Here is a 17837-nt window from a genome sequence, read left to right as displayed (position 1 = left end):
CGAACCCCGGCTCCGCTAGTCGCATGTCGATGTGTCCTTGAGCAAGACACTTAACCCCAAAAATTGCTCCTGTAGCTGTGCCTACGGGGTAGAAATGTGATAGACTCTGAATTGTAAGTCGCTTTGGATAAAAGCGTCTGCTAAATGACTGTAATGTAATGTATCCTCATTAGCCACATCTAATCAGCACAATGTTGACTAAAACCATTAAGGTCTTACAACTTGACTTTTGTCACAGATGAGCCAATAATAAAAGACCTGCTTTTACTGACATTTATGTATTGTTTATGTTTGCAGTTATTCAAAACACCAGAACCATTGAACGTGGGCCCCTTTTTGGGGCCCGTTGAGCATTTGTTAATGAAGTATAAGCTTTAGGGCAGATTATGCCTTTAGCTCAGAACACATGCAGCAGCATCTCCCACCTCATCCAGCCCTTCTCTCTATCTGTCCCCGGTCAAAGGTCACATTTGGTCATTCCTGAAGCCTGGCATCATTATCACCCCCCTCCCCACACAGAGGAAAGAATGGGAAAGAGGCTTTCTGTGGGTGCCGTCTTTTGTCTGTCGAGCAGGTGTTACAGCATTACTGGGCGTCTCTCCATGCAGAGAATCTGACTCTGTGCCCGGCGATTACGGCCAGTCACTTACCCTGGAAGCCAGTGCTGACTGGAGGGGAGGGGGGGGGGGAGACAGACAAAGGACAGCGGACGTGCCTTTTGTAGGGCACAGGGAGCCGGGGGGGCCCGATCCGTGCCGAGTTCAACCGGGCAACCTGAGAGCTGGCTTTGTCTCCGCGAGCCGCCGATCACTCAGCACAGTTTCGGTTGGGGAAAAAAAGAAAACCGTTGTGAGGCTTTGGAGGGCAGGCTGCGTTGTCCCCGAGTCTGGGAATGATAAGGTCTCGTTAGACTCCACTTCTTGTTTTTAGCACTGCAAGAACAGCTTTTCCGTGACTCTTGATAATAAATCATCGTTATGAATTTGATCTACACCGATTGTTACAAGCAAGCGAGTTATGGCAAAGCAACACTTTTCCTTCTTTTCTTTTTTTTTTTAAATCCCACATAAGTCCCACAGAGGTGAAGTCACTGCTTGTCTCTGCCTGTGCGTGGCGGCCATTAATCACAATCAGTTAGCTGCTTCCATAAGTTAACAGAACATAAAGAAGAAAAGACGCGGCTCAGCAGGTCAATCACTGAACGGATCAACACTTTCCACGCGGCGATACACACCAGCTGCTGTCACCATAAAAGTGTTCCTCCGGGACAAAAATGCTTGGCATGTTTTGTTTTTTTGTCGAGGGCGAACACACCCAGTCGCGAGCGTCTGGTTCCCTTCACGTCCTGTCATTTGCTCTTTGTCTGCGCATAAAGAAGACATCAAGTGAGCTCATTGCAGACAGATGAGTGATAGAAAAGCTCAGCGCTGATGACAGACACAGAAAAAGCCCATCCCCAAAACTACAGTCAGCCACTAAGTAGGCTTTTGTGCAATCTCTCTCTCTTTTTTTCCTTCTTCTTCTTCCTCTCCCACATGCTGTCTGGCTGGAGGCCTGTCTGGAGTGTCTGGCCGGAGGGGGTTACTCATCATGAGTGTGGCTGCCAGCATCAGGTCGTCCCCTTGATTACAGGGCTGCTGCTGAGTTGGCTGGGCGTGCCAGTCTTATCCCTTATCACCAGGTGCATTTGCTCTGGCTATGCACGGCTCGGTTTCCTGCAGATGCACTCGGCCGACTCGAACTGAGAGTGCAGTCAAATGAGTTCTACACTAACCCCGGTCATCATCGCCCACCAGTTTCTCTTTTTCTCGAGCAGAATTAGGTGTTGGGAGCTTTGAAGCAGACATTTCCTGGATCAGTGTGGGATTTATAAAATCAAAAAAAAAGTCAGTGTGTACCTGTGGTATTTTGAATACCTTTGTAAAATGGAGACATGAGAATCACAAGGGCATCAGGAGTCACTGCTTCATCGAGATGTTCCTTTGAGATGAATAACACATTTGCACCAATTGTTGACCAATTCTAAACTAATGGATGCATTGCTTCCTGTTTCAGCTGTCCATATGACATCTCCATTGTATTTAGCCCAGAGACTGGCATTCTAACCCTGGAATACTACTTGCCCTGTCGGCTGTTGTGTATTTTCAAATTAATTTAACATCATGTATTGTTGTAACACACCATCACCTGAATATGAGGATCTTAAACATCAGATTTTTTACATGTATATGTTGGCATTTTTACAAGAAAGTCCTTGTTAAACACTGTAAATAAGCAGTGAACATAGTCACCCATTGGTCAGTGGACTACGAGAGGGGTGGAACTAAGTACAACACAATGCTGAATTCTGGAAACACACTATGACAGACTCATGGACAACTCCCAGACCAAACAATGCCGTGGTAGCAACCTGTCAATCACATGGTATCCCTGCCCTAAAGCATGCCCTGCTTCATGGTCTATTTGACTCTAAATGGGATCATAATTTACTACATGAACATCATGCTGTATTGAATTGATTGATTGCGACCATAAGGTCATGTTTACAGAGGTAGTAAATCAAGTGAGAAGTAGTCATTTTTTCATAGACTTCCATACAATCAGACTTCTTTTTGCAACCAGAGGAGTCGCCCCCTGATGGTCAGTAGAGATGATGCAAATTTAAGGCACTTGTCCATTGGCTTCACTTTACCTCTAGAATTGATATTCTAGTGGAGAGCACGAATTTTCCAATAAGGGTTTGTAGGTCTGAACAAAGCTTGACCGCACAGTGCGAGTCTGTACCGAAGGGGCCAGTTTAGTTTAACAGCTTTTATTTCATTTTTTTGATTGTTGCCTCAAACTGCTTTATTCTCACTTTTGAGATGAGGGCGATGCCAGCTCATAAAATGAAACATCAAAATGCCAGCCCGAGTCGCTAGAATAACCACACATTTGAATGCATGTGTGTGTTAAGTGCTCAATCTGTTGACAGACTCAAGGTGCTCAACAATCCGACCATAGCACCTGGGGAGCTACATTCTGCACCTTGCACAGCTGTCCGCAGCAGCTACGAGCCGGGTCATTTCCAGTGCTTATCGGACCTGTCTCGGGCTCTGATCTGATTTAGCCACATGGCGTCTCGGAGAGCTGCTGGCCTGGCCTAGATCTGTTGGCAATCAGCAGCGTGTTGGACTGGCCCACTCTGTGCAAAATTACAGAGGCGGCTGGAGAGGCCGTGGATATGATTTCCCTGGCACGGAGCCGGTCCAAGACTGTGATTAAAGAGCATACGAGCACTGATTAATATGATCACCATCCTGATGACAGAGGTATTTCTATAATAAACGGATGTTTACGATGCCAGCCCTCAGCGATCATATGTCCCCCCGCGTTCCGCAAAACGGCGGTGGTGGCTTTAATTTGAAATTTGAATATTTCCCATGCCGGATGCCAGACATTAGATTTATTCGGCGATAATAAGGGAATGGGAGCAGCTGCCTCTGTGTGAAGCCGCAGATAAGTGTGACTATGGGGGTTGAAACTTGGAAATAATAGCGGTGCCTCAGGATCCTGACCTGGTGTGCGCCATCGGTCCACAGCACAGAGCATTCCGTGAATTATCTCGCTTATCTATCCGGGTGGAGCTCAGATGTCCAATCAGGGCTTCAGATTGGAGCACCAGGGGCCCCTCAGGCTGTGCTTTGACATTTAAGAGGTGGGGAAGGCTGGCTGGCTGCTTACACGCTCCTGTAAATATCCACCGCGGCCTGGGTCTCGCCGTAATCGGCTCTGTGTCTTTTTTCTCTCTTTTTTTTTTATTTTTCTACTCCGCAGTCTTTGTTTTATTAAGATAAACGATAAAGCCACTGTGTATGCAGACGCATATCTCTGCTTAGCCCGGTCATGTATTTGGAAAGACATGCCTCGCAGCTGCTCGTAGCAGAAAGGTCAGCGAGGCGGCGGATAAGCAACGCCAAGCGTGTACATTATAACAAGTACCAGCGCTTTCATTTCTCGCCTGTGCCTGCGTGTTTGTTTTACCAGCGTATCCTCTCCCGACGGTCCACGCGCCGGGCCGGGAGTTAGGTAGCACCATCATAACACAGCTCGCCGTCAAAAGGGGGGACGTGGCGTGTTTTTTTTTTTTGTGTGTTTTTTATGACTTCATCAGGCGCGTCTGGGCAATGAATTCCCGCCGATCCCTGGGTAAACTCGGGCAATTTGAAAATGAGGACATCAGGCTGTGCGTCGTGCAGCCAGGCAGTTCCCGGGGATTTACTCTGATTAAGTGGGTTCAGATGGAAAACGTTTTGTCCGCGAACACAACCGAGGTTTATTTACAAGCTCGCCGAGCTCTTTTCCTCTGTTTCTGACCCTGCCGTTTATTACCGGCGACCTCCCTGAAACGAGCCCCGCACCTCAAAGCGTACAGCTCCGTCTCGCTGCGCCGCCACCCTCACATCACGTTGCATCCGGCATACACATGCCGGCCTGCTGTGTATTCTCACTGTAATTATGGTTGCCAGAATAAGTCAACAAATGTTCTTATTTGGCAGCCTCAGGAGGGCGCTTATTACAAACAACTGGGGCCCCGCGCTTCTTATACGAGCGGTTAAAGGTTCTAAATGAAGGGGCTTAGTTTTATGTGCGTGGTAAACACACGTTTTTTGGCACAATCATGCTGCGGTGCAACATTGAATTTATGTTCCATGTCGTTGTCCTTTGAGTCATATTGCTGTTTCCCATCTGTCCAGCTGATCATTATGACTTTCTGAAACATGACCTGGTTCCTGCGAGACGGAGGAGGAAATTACAGCTCACACCTGGCATTCATTGAAAAACGTCTCAGCTGATTGCTGGTGATCGTGTTTGCTTCAATGCCCTTGTTTTAGGTGATGTGCGAGAGCCCGTGAAAAGACGAAACCTACAGTTGCAATTGGCAATAAAGCCAAGAGGAGTTTTGCCAAGGCTTTTCTGTGTGTCCACCTCAGAATTTGACTCTCGCCTTCAAATCTGAATAATTATTTTACCATTTGACAATAAAAATGTGTCAATCGTCAAACAATCAGCTGTAGTGTCGATAGCTAGGTAGCTATCCATTTGATATATATCTAGCTGAAAATTCGGCTATATTGTAGGGCTGGGCGATGACAATTTTTTGCATTAACGATAAAATCACCCACGATTACAATGATAAAGTCATGAGTTTTATTTTTGATAAAGATATTTTTGAATCCTTTTTCCCTCTACCTACAAAACACTATGAACAGCCAATATATTTCTAGGCAGCGCCTTAGTCATCGCCATCGCTAATGTTGCGACTCTTAGACGATGCATATATTTTTGGGGGGCATCGCAAATCCTACAAAATGACTCGTTTCACTATCGGCATTTGATGACTTCGGTTTGATAACATTTGTAAAGTCTACAGCAGCCACACGATTGAATTATTAAGCATTGTGTCAGAAGGAGAAAAAACATGTTAGTTTTAGTATTTCATCCAATGTCACTATGTGAATGTAAAAGTATGTACATTCCTAATGCATATGTGATTACCTTTGTGAATAGATGTGGTATGCAATGTCAACATTCATATGTAAAATCTCCTCCACAATGAATGTAAAAGGGGGAAAAGGTAAACCAATAAACTGTAAATTGGGCATTATTATAATTAAATATATATGGTAATACTTATCAACACTGATCAATATTTTCTTGAAAATAGTCAAAATTGACCATGATTAGAGCCTGATCGCTAAACCGTCTGTGCTGATACATTGGGCAATCAATTAATTTAATATTAGCCAACATCTGTTGGCTAATATTAAATATGAAATATAGCTCTTATTTTGTTATAAAATCAGATAAACAGCAATCTGGTGAAAATAACTTAAACCTTGCCTTTAAAAATGTCTTTTCTTTGAAAACCTGGAATAAAATTGCAAACGCTGTGAGCCTTATTACAGTGTATTTGGTGCACTCGCACCCCGTGTTAACCTGTCAATTTTATGAAAGGTTCCCCCCGAGATGCATTTCAGTGCCCTGTGTGAACAGGGCCATCATTTCACCATTACTGGGGTATGATTATGTAAATGTCGGCCATGCTCGAGACGACTCTATTCTTGCCCTACGTGAGGAAAAAAATAGATATGCCGATTGCAGACCCCCACATTCTAGCTGCAGAAATCAGGGAGTGTGCTAAGAGTGGCTGATGAGGGGCTGCCAGACCTGCTCCCTAATTTGAACACTGACACAAGAAAGCTGAGCGCTTCGTCAGTAAGTGGAGTCCATGCTGGCTTGACAATTATGTAACAAAGCTGACCCGTGATTTCTGCATCTGTTACACCGGCATATGGCATTTTGATATTATATGAGGGGGCACGCGGAGCTACCAACCTGGGTTAAAATGAACTCCCTGTCAGGAGGCATTGGAGGGGCAATCATGCACAGTGCGCCTTGTGTGTGCATGTCGGTGTAGCATGAATGCAATTCCCCCCACTGACCTTCCACTGTGATTCTGATTCCTGGCTTCGCGGCGGCACACGGGGCTATACTTAAGCTGTTAGGTGTGGGCGATGCACTCAGCAAATCACACACCGAGAAACATTTACTTGCTTGAGCGCAGGGAGAATTCAAGGAGAGATTCTATTAGCCCGGAGAAGGAATTCTCATTGACATCTAATGCATTTACTTTATGGCCAAACACATCCAGCCATCACTTCATGACTATCGCGCTTAAGAAAACAAATACAGCTCTGCGGCAAAGACAATTGGATTTGATACCTCTCTGTTGTTGATCGAGAGAATTGATGGGAATATACGATAGTGGGGTCCTTCAACTGGGAAATAATGAGGGGGAACTTGATGGCTGTGTTGAGCTGTCAGTGGTGAAAGTGTCAGAAATGTATTAATAATCATCCCATCACCTCTGGAGCTGACAGCCCTATGGAACATGAAAGACCCAGCCTAGGCCTCCTTCACATCAGGCCCGGCTAATTGCTTTCAAACGGAGGCGCCTTTGACCCTCCCACATGGTCACTAAAGGTGTCCCCGCCTCGACCGGCATTGTTATGCAGCGAGCACTCCGTCCTCTGCCGGGCTCTTTAAAAACTCTATTTTCAAACACACTTGGTTCAAGGGTATTTCGTGCGCCTACACCAGAAGTGTTGGCGGTGAATAGGAATCGTCAGGCCATCAAAATGTTCCAGAGATGGTACCATTAGCTTCTGATGGGAGGACACGCTGCAGTTTTACCTGTTGTTTGGCCTCAATCCACATGATCTTTGTAATGGTGAGCTTGTAAAGGAATTTGATTGATCGTATTGGGTAATATACAAGGGTGTAGGTTTGGTTTTAGAAGTGAGGGGACACAAGGACCTATCTCTCTGAAAACAGCAGTGGAAGGAGCTCGATGAGAGCAGAGTTAGTGGGCCGTTAAACCAAAATAGTAGACCCTTTTACAGCCGACGTCATCAAGAGTGCACGTTTGCATGTTGGCAATGGAAGTGGCATTTTGCCCCAGCCATCCAGACGAGTTAGTGAGCTTCAATTAGAACTGTTAGCGGCATAAAAATGTCTGGTTGTTGCAAATTCCGTTGTCAGAATTGATATTCCAACAGTGGAGTTCTACAGAATTCAGAGAGTATCATCAGCAACAGGTGTTTTGGTTTAATGAGTGACGGTGTTAACTGGTGACTTTCAGCCGAATACTTTTGTGGTTGCTCGTCATAACTTACATCACAACTTAGTTGCCGTAGATAACTCTTAGCCTTTGTGCTACAGAGCTAGCCTGCTGAGCTTCCGCTCTCACTGGTTCTCACTTCTAGACTTGACTGTCGGTTCATTTGTCGATATTTTCTTCCTTTCTTTTTACTTAGAAGCGTTTGTTTGTGTTGTCTGTTCTATACACGGCTAACAGGTTTTTAAAAATGGTGGCTGGCGGTGCTGCATTGGCTCATGTGTTCTTCTTTGTGCACTTACGTCAGTAACGGTTCCTGTAGTGCTGGGAGAGCACCTACTCTGAAATAAGAACAATACCCTGAGAACTGCGAGGAAACTTCCTGAAAAGGCCTTGACATTCTTTGAGAAACTACACTGTTCAGCAATGACCATGACAAACCGGACAGCGCTGCTGACCAAGCGGAGGTGACATGTTACAGGCCGGCAGCGGCTGGCTGAAACGCAACGCCGTGTCGAGTCCCAATGCCACCGGCGAGACACTGGCTCGGTAGCCCAAGAGCAAGAAGCTTGTCAAACCAATTCTGACAGTTCCCCTCACATTCATCAGAGCCCCGGTCTATTATTGTCCTTCATCCTTCACTCTGTGACTCACCGGCGGAATTCTGTTTTTTATCCAGTCACTGGATGAATGGCCTTCAGAGCTTAGCTGCAAGCCAGTTTCAGTCTGGCCAGCTCCAAAGACAGGTGGAGAGTAGCTGGATGCAGATAAACATCCACCCCCACACACAGACACACACACTTTCTATGGGGGTTCACATAGATAAGTAAACGGCCTCACACCCACGCACCAACATCCGCAGGCATTCCAGCTGTAAAAACCAGTTGGGGGTCGCATGAAATTTGGCGAAATGATCTTGCGGTCTTAAAATGCAAATTGCATCCTCTGTCCAGGGAGAGACAAACGACCCCCACCACGAGAGCATTACACTGAGAGGAGCAGACAGCAGTTTGACTCTGAGACAGTGCTTGATAGTGAGAAAATGTGGAGGTCGGGGGGGTGGGGTGCGGGGCTGACTGCTCAGATGCATTTCCTTTCAAATCCAGCGACCCACGTACAATTCTCAACTCATGCAAGTATTTTTTTTTTTTTTCACTCAGCCTGAGCGAAGTCTTTATTTTCAGCTAAAGTGATTTTCATTTAACCGTGAGCCAAACTGCCTGGCATTAACCTTAAAGGGCAATCCCACCAATTTTACACATGAAAGTCAGTTTACCAGTCTTCTGTGGCTCTGGAGGAGCTTTTTTTCGGGTCCTTTCATGTGTGAGGAAATTATCCCTTATGATGTCATCAAGGGTTATCTCGCCTCAGTCTACAGAAAGCCTGGGTTAAAAAACAATGCTATTAGTGGCATTATGGGAAATGGAGGAGCCATGCTAGGGACTTAAAATCAGGATATCTAAAATATATCTGGATACCTCAAAGGTATTACGCCCCTTGATTGTAATTTGAGACGTGACCAATTTGCATCACGGGAAATGTAGGATCCAGTACTTTTGGTGCTTACATCGTGCTGGGGCCTAAAAGTCGACATATCTCAGCCCCTGCTGCTTCAATTTTGACCATTCGTCTTTTAACCTTTCTCTCGTGAGTCTGCCAACTTTACGGAAGTCTAACATCAAATTGCTTGAGTGCACCTTTAACTTCATGTCGTTTGTTCCACCATCAAAGAGAACTATTTGTATCCGTAACAATCATGCTGCGGCACCTCCTTGAATGTCAATTTCTTTCCCCCCCCAAAGATGCCAACATTTAAGAGCAGTCTCGTTCTGCAGTTATGGGAGTCACAACACAGAGTAGAAGTAATCTTGATTATGTCATACCTCGTTAGTGTCAAGCCAGCCAAACCAAACTGTCGCCGGGCTTTTTGTTTCACGGGCTGCTGGAGATGATGTGCTGGGAAAAAAAAAAAGGCTTCAGTCTAACAAGCACACTCCCCTGCACTGTAAATATTCAGCTCTGCAGTGGTGACGGAGGAAACTGAATGGTATATGCAGCATGCGAAAGGCATCAATGGCTGTCAATGTGTGAAATACTTGATGTGATGGAGAGCAGAGTCAGCTGGCAAAGCAGGACTTTTTAAGTGTATTGACATAATTTCCTGAACTATACAGCCTTTGAATGATTGAAAGGACTTTTATTATTATTATGTGTCAAACGTGTTTTTATGCAGCACTTAGTGTTAGCTGTTGCACAGAACAGTAGAGTCGGTTTCCTTTGCCAAACACGTCCCATTGCAATTGTTTGAATTGAAAGGATGCCGTGCTTTACGTTTGCTTATGTGCCCATATTGGGCCCAAAGGATTCTTTTTCTATTGTAATTATTTTCTCTAGAAACATTATAATCTCCTAAATTAATTAAAAACACTATCAAATGCCAACAATCTTCCGCACCTCAACGACAACGGTGCCTTTGGCGTTAAGATACACGACGGCGTCACGACCAGTGTTGCCAACTTGGCGAATTTCCAAACCCTCATGGCGACTTTTTTTGTCAAAAGCTACTAGCGACAAATCTAGCTACTTTTTCTGGTGTTGTTGGAGACTTTTCTGGTGTTTTGTCTCTGACGTGAAAGCCCCTCGCGCAGCAGTCCCAGCTGCAGAAAGAGGAGACCCACACTCTCCGTGTCCAGACTGCAAATGAATCGCGCATGCGCAAAGCCGCCGCTGTTCCCAAAGCCGCCGCTGTTCCCGCCTCTTTCCTACAGCGCTCATTACAATTATGCAAATTAGGTGATGACGTCATTTAGCGACTTCCAGCGACTTTTAGGACAGCCAATAGCTACTTTCCTTACTGAGGAGTTGGCAACACTGGTTACGACAACAGCAGTAATTAATATGAGTTCATAGCGTCGGTGCAGTCCGTAAGGTTAGCGCGCAGGCGGAGAAAGACGCTTATGTAATGAACTACCTCCCGCTCTTGCTCCTCGCCTTGGAGTCCAAAAATCAAGACGTGCTGAGTGAAAGAGTAGGATATTAAAAGGACGAGCCGTCTAATGTATTCATAAGACGCTCAGATGCAGAGCACGGTGGCGAGTGAGCTTCGGGATCAGTTGGCTTTACAGGAGGAGGTGTTAGGGGTCACTGACACATTTTATAATATTGCAAAATGAAAGCACAAATGCCGTTCCCCAAACAGTCTCTTTGGGACCAGCATGACAATTATAGAATTTTCCGCCGCGCTAAGCCCCACAGGTATGTCGAGTGTCGGAGAGTGGCTGACTGGTTCCGGTCTCCTTGATATCCAGTTATTCATTAATGGACCACCTGAGTGAGTAAAGGTGGGGGGACAGGGGACGGGAGGAGCCAGAGGAGCAGGTTTTACTTTTAAGTTAACGCTCATATCTGCTCTTAACTTCTGAAAAAAAAAATTCATGATCGCCCTCTTAAGCCCCGCGTGGTACGCCGCGTCCGCTAATACCGCTCACTGATCTCATGATCTCTGTGGAAACACGCGGGGCCCCGGCTCTCTGTCAGCCCCGTGGCGGAGGTGGGTAAAGGGAGTGAAGGTTGGGACGGGGCTGAGCTGAGTCATCGTCGCTATACAGCCGCGGGCCAAAGGGGGGTAAATGGGGGCAGATCTGCTGCCTGAGCCTGAGTCACACTCTGGAGGGAGATGAAGTTGTGTGGGGAAAGTGGATCATCATGCTGCGCGCCGGCAATAAACCTGCTGCTGCTTGAAAACAATGCATCTATGCTAATTATGTTTTTTGTTTTTTTTTAATTAGCACAAGGGTACAAATTTCTCATATGCACATGTGTGACATTTCAATCATTGATTTGAGGAAGTAAAAGGCCAAAGTTGGAGGCAGAAAAGATCAATACTAAGTCCAAGTCTTAATTTATTGATCAATCAAGAACTTTATTGTCATTTTGCAAGCACAACAATATCGCTGTTGCGACAACGGCAAATGGTGCTTTACACATATATACTAGGTGTCATTAAGGGACAAAAACAATTAATGTAGTTTGAGACCCTGGCCTGACCAAAGACAAGGCGTGAAAGTGAGATTATTTAAAACATCTCAGGATATTTCAAAAGCCACATCTGGCCCCGGGGTCGGTAGTTTGATCGGTAGACCTGAACCCCCAGGAAGGAAGAGGCCACTTTGACATGGTGGTCAAACGGTAAAATTATAACTTCACTTGATGCCATTGGGCCCAAAAAAAATGATTCTTCCCATTCATACGCCACTGAGCAACTTTCATAGGAATGAACAGGAGCCCACGTTCAACGCTGCATCCAGTTCTATTTGTGCATCCATGGTCTAAATTGCATCATGGGAAGTCCAGAATCCAGTGCTTTTTTAAGCTTACTTCATACTACGGACTTAAAGTCTCTTGTGAGTGAGCCTTTAACTTCATAGTTTTACATTGTTGTTAAATAACCTTAAAGGCCAAAGCTGGTGGCAAACAACATAAAAGACAAGTGTGCGACTTGGCCACAGGAAAAAGTCGACAGTATGGTTTGTCTATGGTGGGAAGCGGCACAGATAAAAGCACAGAGTTGGGTTTGGATACTATCATCAGCAGCTTTGGGGTGAATCAATGTTTGTTTTTGTACTTAGCTCCTGCAAACGGCATTAATGCTCCATTTTTCTCTTTTTTACCAATTGATTTTCATAAGAGACGTAGAAAAAAAATTACAACAGAAGATACACACTTTATAGTCCCGAATGTTGTGTAGTCTTTAGCCTGAATCGCCATTCAGTCAGTAAGTTGATTCCTTTGTCATACTTAAAATGAACGTCGCGGTGATTTCAGTCCCAAATGAAGACTTATAAAAGTTAAAAGCACTCCCACAGCATACTGCGCCAGTACGCAAATAAATGTATCCATTTGTTCAACGACTGCTCAAGTCCAAGAGTATCTAACAGTGTAAATATATCTCCTGACTGAAGAAGTTTCTCTTTGCAGCAAACATTAAAAAAAGACGTCTGCAGGGGATGAAAGCAAATGTCAGACTAAAGCAGTAAACACAGACAAGAAGCATCATTTAGTGCCCATAAACCTCGAAAACCCGATTTCAGGAAAGGGCCATATATCAAGGACGCCGTCTGGATGGAGGCAGAGGAAAGCAGCCAAATTGGATGAGGTTAAGCTGCACTAACTGCTTGTTGTGACTCGGGGAGGGAAAACTCAATCGTCCCCTTTGACCGTTCGCTCTGCGCTAAGAAACGAAGCATTGTTCCTGTGTTTTGGGTGGATTATGAGGGAGCATGTCACATCAGCAGTTTGTTTTTTTTGTTGGACAAGGTCTACGGTCTCTGCTGTCGTCCGCGTTGCCGTCAAGAATGTCGATGAGGCCTAATGAGGTTTTAATCCAGCCGGAGTCATTAGTGGCAGGGTCATCTTAAAACAATCTAAGGTCAGGCTGCATTAGAGGTCCGGGTCACTGGGCATGGCACAAGAGGTTTTGTCTCCCGTTGGATGTTGTTCAGAGTCACGGTTGAGACTATAAGTTGCATATTTTGAAACATACTTCACAGCCATATGGTATGCCACTGGGGAAACTTAAGCTTGTTCTGTTTCATCATTTGATATACAATAATTCACATCTCCTATGGTGTGAATCCGTCATTTCACGAGATCCCATTTCATGCGAAAACGCACGTCTCTGATCCGTGAGAGACCCGGGAAAACGGGAATCAAAGTACAGCTTCTGACGAGTGGCTTCCACGTCGTCCCCAGGACGCCTCTTCAAACTCGCTAAGACGCGTTAATTAATATGTTTTTGCCCCGAGAGCAGCATGACTCATCACGATTTCACAGTGTGTTTACAGAATGGATTTTGAGGCTGTTAAAAGTGCAGCTTACATTTTTTTGAAAGCATCATCTCCTTGGGGTGAGGTTTAGTAAGCCAAAAAGCTTTCCCTCTTTTTTTTTTCCTCACTGGGGTCTTTAAGAAAAGTGCTGTATAAATGATGGTGATTATAATCAAGATGGTGACGATGTAAAGGTAATGGAAGTTGAACCAGAAGCCGAAAGACACAGCTGCAGAACTATTAGCAGTGATACTTCTCTTACTTCTTAAGTAAGAGAAGTATCACTGTTTCTAGTATGACTGCCGCCAGCCCTTCCTTCCACATAAGAGTTTTCCTGTTATAAATTACCCGAATGTTTCAGTTCATTGTGATTGTGACAAAAAACGGTTTAGAGGCGTGTGCTCATTTATAAATAACAATCCACATTTCAAAAGCCAAATATATGTATACTGCCGTGCAAGTCACTTTATTTTGAAGGGATTCTGTCCACCGGAAGAGGAAAAAGGGCTTTTATTTTGAAACAAAAAGAGGAAGAATTGAGTTAAAAATGATTCTTTTGTCTGACATATTCTACAGATGCACACATTAAAACTGTAGTATTCTTGCTGGTATGATATCAATATATTAGCAAAGGATCAGTTTCACTGTTTGCTCAGAACTACCGTAACATTTGTTCCCGGAAGCCAATCAGAGCAGACTTGGCGTTTTTGGGAGGGGGTCTTAAAGAGACAGGCTCCAAAACAGAGCATTTCAGACAAGAGGGTGAATACAGGGATATTCAGGCAGACAGTATGAGAAAAATAAATTGTATTTTTTAACGTCAAATCATGTAAATATGTTCTCGTAGAAACCCAGAAATACAAGCGTGAACCTGAAAATGAGCATGACATGTCCCCTTTAATTCCCAGCTCAGGTTGTTGCCATCATTCACCTTGACAGCTAGAAGATGGAACTGTGTGTGTGTGTGTGTGTGTGCACTGTTTAGCAAATGTAAATGTGGCAGCAGTTAATCCAGGCAGCCAGACATTTCAAATGAGCCAGAGACAATTGGTGTGCATAAGACTGATGTCGGAAGGTTACAGGTGCACCCGTCTCCCTCTGAGAGGATTTCTCAATAGATCTGTCATCAGGGAGAGTAAGCGTCTGCTTGAAATGTTGAAATGACTTGAAGTGAATTATCATTCACAATCCACATTTTCCACCTTTTCCCCCCGCTGGCTGCGGTAACAACTGTCCTTTGCTGCATTTTTTTAAATTTTGATCGCGAGGCGTAAAAAGCACCATCGTTAATATTAGTCAGCTGGAAAGGCATGTGGGTGTAGAGTGGGGTTTCTAAGCCCTCTGCTTATTGAACTGTTATTGTCCAAACAGCCCCGTCCCAGGTCAGCGAGGTCATCAAGGAGAAAGTGCAGCAGCGCAGCATCCAGCTGTCCTGGCAGGAGCCCCAGCAACCCAACGGCGTCATCACGGAATATGAAATCAAATACTACGAAAAGGTGAGTTTCCTCAGTAGATTAGTTTGCGTCCTCCCACCCCCCCCCCACACACACACACACACTTCCATCTCTCGGCCACTTCACATTCACTTCCGCCGACTCTTCATTTTGTATTCAATCTGCGATGCCGCTGTGAGTGGAATTCACAAGAATCCTGCGAGTGCATCCTTTGTCTCATAATTGCAATAATGAATGAAGATGCTCATCAGGCCGCCCCCCCCCCCCCATACACATGTTAGCACACACACAGGCCGCGGCTGCCGCACTGCCACAATTAGTAATCTGCCACCGTTATCTCCTTTCCCCTTCCTCGTAGATTATACCGCCAACGTCCCCGCGTTTCAAGTCTGAACACATCAGCTCTTTACAGCAAAGATTTAATGGAGCGAGTTTAGCCCAGCGACAATCAAAGGCAAAGGGTGTAGCAGAGCATCCGATGCCAGTCCTGTGCAGGCCGCAGCCTCTCGCAAAAAAACACTGACGAATCAGTCTCCTATGTCACGTACCAGTGGTCTGCCCAGCTGTAAAAGTGGGAAATTGGAAACAACAACTACACCCCCCCTAACAGAGCCTGGCATTCCATTTGGGCTCTCGCAGAGCAAAAACCATTTACAGGTCGACAGGCACGTGCACAACGCCTGTGCATCCAAATGGATTTCCTTTGATGAAGAACATTACGTCATGTGTGTTTATGTGGTCTAGGTGGCAGGCGGCCAATAATGGTAAGATGATGATCTCAGTAAAAATCAGAGATGCCATTCGCCCTTCAAATCATTGCAAGGCTTTTAACGTTTAACGTGTGAGCAGGAAGTTTCCTCTATGTTCGCTGAACCGCGATAAAAAGAAACGGCAAAGTAGAAGCAATTGGAAAGTAATTGTGAAGAGAAACAGTATTTCTTAGAAATCAGCCACGTGGTGACAATCTCACTTTTGAATTAAACATGGTTTATTTCTTGTGCAGGATCAGAAGGACCGGGTCTACTCCACGGTGAGGTCCAAGTCCACATCAGCCACAGTGAACAACCTGAAGCCCAGCACAGCCTACGTGTTCCAGATCAGGGCCTTCACGGAGGCAGGGTACGGTACCTTCGGCCCCAGACTGGAGATAACCACCCAGGAGGAAGAAACAGGTAGGATTTAATGCACCACCACGCACTTTTTTTTCAAATACTACTGCTTTACTTGTGCATTAATTATGCTTCTTGTATAGTAGGGATACAGACAAATGTATTCTCAGAAATTAACCCAAAAGAAACCTTTCATCAGTTTTCACAAGATTTGTTGTGTAATATCATCGACAAAGACTCGACTGTAGACAGGAAAATGACGAGCTGAAGTTAGGGGCAGTCCCAAAAGTTCACGTAAAATGAAGAGAGACATTCAAATTTTTGTCAATAGCTTAAGAATTCAGAAATTTAGAAAATCATTCCCAGAAACCATGAGCACCAGAGTATAAATATTCATTCAGATATTAAAAAAGAGGTGACTTTGAAGCAGTGAAAGTTTGAATATTTTTTTCATAGAAATTAGTCTATGTTATGAATATTGTAATTTCAAGACCATTGCTTAATGTCAAATTCGTCCATCAAACAAAGACCGCACAACCGACATATACAACATGTTCCTCTTCTTCCTGCGCCGTGTTGCTGGGTGTGCTTGTTTTTGTTAGCTTGCTGGCTAGAAATATAAAAGTGTCATCTTTCTCTGTTGAGTTGTCACCCTATTTTTCCTTTTCGGTTTGGCCAAATAGGCTCGCGTCGCTGACAGGCAGGTGTGTTTTAAGAGGATAAAGAGAAGTGTTGTGTCCGTACGCGGGCTGCCGTAAATCCTTGGGTGCGGAGTCTCGGAGCTGTTTATAAGATCTGTTTATACAAATGAAATGTGTTTGGTGAAAGTCTGTATGAAAGTGGAAAACGCATTTCATTTGACACCGTTTTCACCTCTTCAGTGTTCATCCTCGGTTGTCTGGCAAGTTGGCAACCGTCTGATTATCTTTAGAATATAAAGCGCACTGAGAACATCAGTCTGTCTCCGAACGCACCGATGCCGAGCACCTGACAGAGGGAGATTCTGACCAAAACGCGATATATCTATATATATAGCACATGGTTTTAGAACCCAGGATCTCGACTCCAAGTTCAAGCGCAACCTGTTAATGTGTCCGGCCCCTGTAGTAATAGCCCGGGGAAATAATTTGCTTCCAAGCAAAGCAAACACAAATTGCGTTTGACTTTGTGCTGACAACACGTCGTGGAGAAATCACCGAGCGCGAGGACAAGCTACTGTAGCGTCATGAGGATAAACTCATTTAAATCTAATCAGCTGCATTAGCTCTGCCCCGAGTGTCGCAGCGTGTTATCGGGGAGTTTAGGTGAGAGATGCCGCTCCGAGGTGTTCGGGATCATAATGACTGGCATTATAATATATCGTTGAAGCGTGGATTCACATGAGGTACGAGGCAACGATGATTCAAATCTCGGTAAATGAAGCAGAAACAGAAAAAAACAACCAGTGTATGTGTAATGTCACAAAAGGAATATCAACATTTTGGGGAAACGCACTTGTTAGCTTTTGTTTCCCAGAGTGAGACGAAAAACCTCCACGAGTCGCCGTTTCATTAATTTCCCATTTGTTCTGAGCCCCCCCTAACATCCAACCTGACATCCAACATTTCTGCATAAAATAAAAGGACACACTAATTGCTCTGGCCGCATGCAGAGCGTGTCCATGTGACAAGGTTAGAAGTTTTCCAGTCCGGTCATAGTGTCCTTGACCAGCACAGTGTAGCCTCAATAGGGGAAACCTGCTTGCAATACGACAGCTGGATGCTCCTAATCTCCCCCCCCCCCCCCCCCC

The 17837-nt window shown here is 45.0% G+C and overlaps 1 protein-coding gene across 8 annotated transcripts in view; it reads left to right on the top strand.

Moving 5' to 3' along the window:
• Positions 1–17837, top strand: part of epha7 (eph receptor A7) — an 87039-nt gene that overhangs the window by 49296 nt on the left and 19906 nt on the right. For all 8 annotated transcript variants that reach the window (XM_031861664.1, XM_031861667.1, XM_031861663.1 and 5 more), the window contains exons 6-7: positions 14857–14981; positions 15943–16111. In XM_031861664.1, the coding sequence (XP_031717524.1) occupies positions 14857–14981; positions 15943–16111 (294 nt within the window). The remainder of the gene's footprint in view (positions 1–14856; positions 14982–15942; positions 16112–17837) is intronic.

The sequence above is a fragment of the Anarrhichthys ocellatus genome, unplaced genomic scaffold (assembly GCF_004355925.1).
Source record: "Anarrhichthys ocellatus isolate YVR2014 unplaced genomic scaffold, GSC_Weel_1.0 scaffold25, whole genome shotgun sequence".
Taxonomy (NCBI): domain Eukaryota; kingdom Metazoa; phylum Chordata; class Actinopteri; order Perciformes; family Anarhichadidae; genus Anarrhichthys; species Anarrhichthys ocellatus.
This window is presented reverse-complemented; position numbering and strand designations above follow the sequence as displayed.